Source organism: Branchiostoma belcheri, unplaced genomic scaffold (genome assembly GCF_001625305.1).
Source record: "Branchiostoma belcheri isolate BF01 breed outbred unplaced genomic scaffold, Haploidv18h27 scaffold78, whole genome shotgun sequence".
Lineage (NCBI taxonomy): Eukaryota > Metazoa > Chordata > Leptocardii > Amphioxiformes > Branchiostomatidae > Branchiostoma > Branchiostoma belcheri.
In genome coordinates this window covers 1,532,120-1,539,614 of record NW_017804442.1, presented here as the reverse complement: position 1 = coordinate 1,539,614, position 7,495 = coordinate 1,532,120, and the positions used below count along the sequence as shown (strand labels likewise).

The following is a 7,495-nucleotide window of genomic DNA, read 5'->3' as shown; positions in this document are numbered from 1 at the left end:
GGGGGGGGGGGGAAATATCGATCATTCATCGATATAGAGAAGTTTAATGTTTGACATGTCAGTGAAGGTTAGACATCCAGGTAATAAGACACGCCAAAAAACAGTTACTCAAGCAACTGGATATGATTTTGGAAACGGTCAGACGTTTCAGGTAGCATCCACTACCTTTCGTCAGTGACACTGTAGAGTTGTTGTTGCTAGGTAACCTGTTGTTGCTAGGCAACAGCAGGTTGCTAGGCAACCCCATCTCACCTTCCAGTGAGAGTTTCCTCCACAGGTTCTCCTTGCCTCCCATGTAGGCGGGAGTTTCGTCCATGTTGCTGAGATACTGCATGTTACAGAACACTGTTGCTAGGTTACCTACTGTTGCTAAGTAACCCCGTTACTAGGTAACCAACCTTCCAGTGACAGTTTCCTCCACAGGTTCTCCTTGCCACCCATGTACGCGGGAGTTTCGTCCATGTTGCTGAGGTACTGCATGTTACAGAACACTGTTGCTAGGTAACCCCCTGTTGCTACGTAACCCCCTGTTGCTAGGTAACCAACCTTCCAGTGACAGTTTCCTCCACAGGTTCTCCTTCCCGCCCATGTAGGCGGGAGTTTCGTCCATGTTGCTGAGATACTGCATGTAGTCCTTCATGGTGATAATGTCGATCTCGTCTGTAACCCGATCCTTCTCGTGCTGACACGCGTCCCGGATCATCTGGTCGTAGAACTTCCGGTGACCCATCAACCGACACGAGTCTGCCGCAGCCTAAGGAAGATAGAAGAAATCAGAAATGTACAAGACTAGTGTACAAGTGCAGTATTCTCATCTGGTCGTAGAACTTCCGGTGCCCCATCAACCGACACGAGTCAGCCGCAGCCTAAAGAGAGAACAAAGTGTTTAATCTAGTCTCCATGGTGATGTGGGAAGAAACAAACAAATGTACACAGGTACAGTTAAAGTTGTAGTCTTTTGTTATTCTTTTAGAACTTCCGGTGCCCCATCAGATGACACGAGTCAGCCGTAGCCTAAGGAAGATAATGATGATTTATGATTTAGTCTCCAGAAGTTAAGACAGAAACATAGAAATGTACAAGACTATGGTGCTGACACGCGTCGCGGATCATCTGGTCGTAGAACTTCCGGTGACCCATCAACCGACACGAGTCAGCCGCAGCCTAAAGAGAGAACAAAGTGTTAAATCTAGTCTCCATGGTAAGTTACAGAACACTGTTGCTAGGTAACCCATTGTTGCTAGGTAACCCGATCCTTCTCGTGCTGACACGCGTCACGGATCATCTGGTCGTAGAACTTCCCGTGGCCCATCAAAAGACACGAGTCAGCTGCAGCCTGGTGATGTGGTAACAAACACAAATGTACTCTGACAAGTTTAGTTAAACTTAAAGTATAACATATCTAAACTATATAAAATATAAAAGAGTTGTGATGTGATGTAGATGTTTTTATTTACTTCTATCATGATTGTTGCATAAAAAAAATAAAAAGATAATTTTAAAGGATTCTTTTGTGTTATTTTTGAACTTCTGGTGAGTGTGTTAAGTTTTCATTTTGCAATCTTGCTATATTTATATAGATATTGCTATATGTAAAAAAATCTGCAAGAAACACTGTATTTTCACCTTAAACTGTCTGATAACCAAATACAGATAGCAAGGCTCTGTTATAATTATATAATGCTGGAAAACTGCTTACATTCGTGGCAGGTTTGATGACCCTCTTGCCGCTGACATAGTTGACCCCCTGACCTCCGGTGTGGATGAACACTTTAAACACAATCTCAGGAGGGAAGTCGCTTCCTGCAAACCTGTGGGAGACATGGAACACTTGGTGAAAAAGTTACAAAATTTTATATATTTACATATCATAATTTTCATATATTTGACAGCCAAATTCACTGGACATTTCCAAATATCATTTTCAATCTTCAAACAACAGTTAAAATTAAAACAAGGGAAATCGTAGATTTCAAACCTCCGGTTTTTTTTTGTGTTCTATTGGTTTAGGTTATTTGTTTGTGTGTAGTATGAAAGTTATGTGCGTAATATGTTTGTATGTGTTTGATGGCTACTGACGGTTGGTTCGGTATGGACTGTTGATTAACGTGTCTCACAGTCTGACAGCCTGCACCGTCACCCGAGCCATTACCCCCGCCGTCATCCCGCGCCGTCATTGCTGCGCCGTCACCCAAAATTTTTATCGGAACCAGACACCCCTCTGTTTGACCCCTTTTGAATGCTAAGACCCAAAACTGCAACCGCCCCATTCCTTAACAACATGGTAATTACCATTTTCAGCATGGCGGGGGTGTCCGGAGCACTTAAAAACCTTTTATTTCGATGCCCATGAACACATATGCAATTAAACAAAAACGTTCTGCATCATCTGCAGCCCAATAGCAATACGTAGACCGAACCACAGACAAATCCGTCCAGCCGATCGCGAGAAACAGCTGCTGACAGAAATGTTTCGAACCATAGTAAAACCTCCTCGCGGAAGGATATCTCCTTCCCCGGAGGTAAAAAAAAATACAAATGCGATCAAGATAAATTCATCACGGTTTACCAAATACTCCACACCTAGCTGGCATGTATGACGTGACCAGAGGTTACACAAGGTTACTGACCTGAACCTGACCAGAGGTTACATGAGGTTACTGACCTGACCCTGACCCTGACCAGAGGTTACATGAGGTTACTGACCTGAACCTGACCCTGACCAGAGGTTACATGAGGTTACAGACCTGACCCTGACCCTGACCAGAGGTTACATGAGGTTACTGACCTGACCCTGACCAGAGGTTACATGAGGTTACTGACCTGACCCTGACCAGAGGTTACATGAGGTTACTGACCTGAACCTGACCCTGACCTGGAAGCTGGGGTCCTTGAGCAGGTTGGCCTCCATGGGGCTGACTTTTCTCAGGATCTCAAACGACAGGCAGTGTTCCTGTCAGAGACAAGTGTACGTTAGGTGAGCACATCGGCAGAACATGCTGTGAACGTACTGCAAATGTACTGTGCTGCCTGCAAAAAACTCAAAATGTATTGGGCATAGCACTTTGTCATAACGTTTCTTTTGAGGCTGTATACTCATTCAAAACAAAGTATATTATATCTGGCTACTTACACACAAAGACTGACTCAGTTTTAAAGACTTTAAGAATATTAATGAAAGTGCTGCAGCTTTTATAAAGTGTAAAGTCTGCTATGTGAAGACGTTTGAATACACATATATATATATAGGCAGTATACAGTAGACAACTCTTAAAGAATAAGAATCCAAACACTAACAGCTGCACAGACAGCATGTTTGAGAAGTTTAAACATCTGTCTGTCCCGGTAAGACAGCCAGGCACGCTCGATCACTCGTGTCGCCGTCATTTTGATGATCCTGCAAAAAATACAAAAATGTCTTAAAGAATGTTTCTATGGTTCAGTACTATTTAATGTAAATGTACATGTACATGTATATGTAATTGTAATTTGTATGTGATGTATTGTTATGTCTTATGTACCCTCTCCTGGAAGAAAATCTGCCACCCTGGGGTGGGCAGCTAAAGGAGAGCTTTTCCTCAATAAACCTCAATGTCCTTAACAGTAGTATCTAATATTACACTGCTGTGGGCCTTCCCCCAAAAAAGGGTACTATCATACCCAGAACTGTGTCTATCTAGTTCTATGACAGAATATTGGGTTAGGGTTAGGATGAGGCACAGTTTTGGATAGTCTCTATCGTATCCAGAACCGTGTCCTTTTAGTTCTATGCCTGAATGGGTTACTACCGGGGATAGGATCAGGAACAATTCTGGATAGTCTCTGCGTATCTGGATATAACTCACCCATGGACTATCCAGAACTGTGCCTGAGCACAGTTCTGGATACACTAGGTCTGACACATTGTTTACGAACACACACACAAACACACAAACAAACACATACTCATCCTCGGCCACAGATCCAGGCCTGGGACCCATCAGAAACTCGTCTGTTTGTGTCTCTGTCTGTTGATAAGCATGTTCGCTGGGGATCTTTATACTGATCTTACTCCCTCTGGGGCCGGGACTGATACTGTGGACTGTTCCGTTCTGTGGACTGCCCCCCTCTGGGCCATTCTGCTCTTTGGCACTCTAAGAAAGGGGGAGAAAGAATCATAAATATATCATTATGATGCAAACTAGCACATCAGCAGAAGGTCTCGGACCGGAGTTTTTTTCACGATTTTGGATCCGGCGGACACCCTCAGACCGAAGGGCCATAACTCCGCCAAAAAAAGTACGCCGGGAAATCTCATTACATCAGTCAATAGAGGTTTCCAGCCGGCTTCCGATACAATTTTGGTTATTGTCCGTCGACTCTATAATTTGGGTAGAAACTGTAGTTAAACGTAAATTTTGGATACGAAAAATGTAGTTTTTTTGCAGTTTTTTCAACGGACCTGCTTGGAAAAAACGAATTTTCCCAGGCTAACGGCTTATATGCTGAAATAGCTTACTACTTTCTGTTTCTGAAAAACAGAAAAAAATATAGGTTGTTGCGATAAGTTTTTCGCAAAATCCGGTGACGCGAACCCCTAAAAATTCCACATAGAACGCAGCTATTTGGGTCATCAGGCGACAAACCGCATCACCCTTGCTCGCGGACTAATACCAAAAACGCTTCGCTGGCCGTCCAACTTCACCGCGCTGAAAAACACTACAATCCCAAGGCTTTTTGATCGATTCAAAACCTAGTTGAAAATCTACAGCGATCGCCGAGCTATGGGGAGCCAAACCTAGCGTGACAACCTCGCAGATCCGGTGATTTACTGCGCACTATTTGGAACCCTGGTCAGAATTAAACTCCGACCCGGAACCAGAATGTACTGCGCTTGCACAAAACCCAGATTTTTTAAGGTTTTGGTTGATTTTTGATCAACGTTGCTGAATTTTGCCTGTTGCAGACGATAAGTTTTTCCAACATAACATTTGGAAACTACAGACGGGATGTTAACCTTATATGCACAAATACAACCTTATACGACTATGAGACGTTCTGCCAAAGTGCTACGTATGCACAATACATTACGGATTTCGCGCAGGTGCAGTATGTTCTGCTGACGTGCTTTTGACAGTACATTACTTATCGAAGTATAGTCATTTAACTTTGTAAAACTTTGGTTTACAACTAACTTGACAATGTTTAGAGTTAGACTGAATATTCAGGATATGGAATAATCATGTTTAAAATGCTTTGACAGTCCATTCCATACACAACTCTTCAACTTTGAACGCGCTTTACTATTGGCAAGGTTGTTTTCTTATTATCTAAAAATCTCCTACTTAGCAATTATGGTTTGCAAACACGCCCCCCTCCCCAAAGTACTAGTAAGTTACATTTGCTGTCTCTTCACAATTTTGGACCTGACTATACAGTATTTTTGTGCAACAACACCAAAAGCACATTCTACACAGATCTTGTTGTTTTCCAAGTCCTTGAACTAATCGAAACGTCGTATTTTATCATTTCTAGTTTCTATTTATACTGACATGATCATGAAAGACTAGACCAGAAGTCGGTCGAAATTCGCCATGACAGTTTCTCTTCCAAGTTAACTTTTCCATAGCAACGGCGTTTTGCGGCCTTTGCGCGGGAAACGGCACCACAACTAACACCTTAACAACCAACATAACATCATAAAATACCCACCATTTCTCTGGTCATCCCGGAAAAACGACAAAAGTGAGAAAATTTGGCGTGTTTTTGTGAAAACTGATCAGCCGGTCGCCTGGGCCATTGTTTATAGGCTACGACCTTCGACCTTATAGAATTTCAGGTCACATGACAAGGCAAGAACGTTAAAACTGTTTTACTCCTGTTTTTGTCATTTATATATCAAATAAATTGGTTCAATCTCGTGAAAATAATCGTTATATTGATTTTGAGGTAGAATAAGATAGGTTTTAGGTTAGAAAGAAGAAAAAACGGGCATATCTCGTTTGGAGCGAAACGAGAGTCGGCGTGATTTGGCGAGAGTTGCGGCACATTCCAGGATATTTCCCAGAGCGCGGTTGTTTGAGTGTATTTTTCTTCGGACATCGCCTGGTTTTTATTTTAATAACAACTTCTGCTGGCACTGAGATATTCACGGGACTTACAGACATGAGGCTGAAGATATCTCTCGCCAAGGAACCGAAACATATCCTTTTTGCGTGTTAGTTTGTCAATGGGTAGAACCGTGTAGACTTGGCAAAAGTTGGAGAGATGGTGGGGAGGGGGGCGTAAGTTTGTGTCAGTCGTATGATTTTTGAATTGTTGTCAATCGTAACTCGGGTGTTATTTGTTGAAAACTTAAGTACAGGTAGTCCCATAGCCTTTTTGAGGCTGTAGGGACAGTGGGTTGTTAGTCCACTGTGTCTGGGGCACAATATGGGAAGGTGGAGCCCATCCCTCTCCTTCCACTGCCTTTTACCTTCCCAACCAAAGTCAGGTACCCATTTTACACCTGGGTGGAGTGAGGAAAGTCGTGTTAAGTGGCTTTCCCAAGGACACAATGTCTAGCCCGGAATGTAAAGAATCGACCTCTTGATTTCATGTGTGCTCGCTTAAAGGGGAAGTCCAATACTTTCAGTTTTGGGGCCTTTCTACCCAAAATCCTATTTGTAAATGGTGATTTATTGGTTTCTGCCAACCCCGCACATATTTGCCGTGATATCTGACCCGAGCGATGTTTCGCGGCTAGCGCCAGATTGTCCGCTAGGCGGCGCTGCGACTGAATCTGTGACGTAAAAGGTTTGATTCTGCTACTAGCGTAAACAACAATGGCGGGCGTGCAACCCTTCCGATTTGAACCACAAACTGACAGTAGTGGCGACTCTGAGCCCGATCCAGGCGATGACAACGTTTGGGATGGCGGTGATGTGGAGACAGAGCGTTGGAGGTTGGGCAACCGGGACTGGTGCCGGTGTGGAAACGAAGACAATAGAAACTGCCTGGAAATGCCCTCTGTACGGGAGAGTGTTTGTTGTCACGACCTGCCAGAGCTGACAGACACTGAAAAGAACGTCGGTACAGACCACCCATGCATCAGAAACCACCCTGACTTCGATGTGATTCTGCACCCGGCAAACCTCCGAACTTTGCTGATTTTTCGGTGGGATCCGGCAGGGCGTGCAGGAGCCGGTCTCTAACATGTCAGTACCGCGGTTTGTTTACGTTGTAATTCACTCAACCCTTTGACGGATTTATTTATATCGACCGCCCATACGCCCAACAGAAAGGAATTGAGGTGGCAGAATACTACCTTTCCTGTTTTGTGGTTTATAACAACTTGTCAAAACAACACCTTTTTGTCTGCTAATTACAGTACATTTCTGTATGCGTTCTAATCTTTGACACATGTGTTAGTCGGATTTACATTTTCCCATAATAATTGTGCTCACAGCTAGTACAGTGGTCGTCACATTTTTGGTCCATCTGGATTGTAAGGCTTTGAATCTGAGGTGCTATTTGT

The 7,495-nt window shown here is 43.5% G+C and overlaps 2 protein-coding genes across 2 annotated transcripts in view; one reads left to right on the top strand and one right to left on the bottom strand.

Annotated features, from left to right (window-relative positions):
* The window catches only part of LOC109485746 (putative uncharacterized protein CXorf58), an 8,154-nt gene extending 2,357 nt beyond the window's left edge, over positions 1–5,797 (bottom strand). Inside the window, exons 1-6 of the mRNA XM_019789420.1 lie at positions 5,692–5,797; positions 3,946–4,133; positions 3,298–3,397; positions 2,859–2,953; positions 1,700–1,811; positions 547–754 (exon numbers count right to left, since the gene is read on the bottom strand). Of these exons, the coding sequence (XP_019644979.1) occupies positions 547–754; positions 1,700–1,811; positions 2,859–2,953; positions 3,298–3,397; positions 3,946–4,133; positions 5,692–5,706 (718 nt within the window). The 5' untranslated portion in view covers positions 5,707–5,797. The remainder of the gene's footprint in view (positions 1–546; positions 755–1,699; positions 1,812–2,858; positions 2,954–3,297; positions 3,398–3,945; positions 4,134–5,691) is intronic.
* Positions 5,798–6,024: 227 nt separating this feature from the next.
* The window catches only part of LOC109485787 (intraflagellar transport protein 80 homolog), an 18,234-nt gene continuing 16,763 nt past the window's right edge, over positions 6,025–7,495 (top strand). The window contains exon 1 of the mRNA XM_019789473.1: positions 6,025–6,181. Within this exon, the coding sequence (XP_019645032.1) occupies positions 6,145–6,181 (37 nt within the window). The 5' untranslated portion in view covers positions 6,025–6,144. The remainder of the gene's footprint in view (positions 6,182–7,495) is intronic.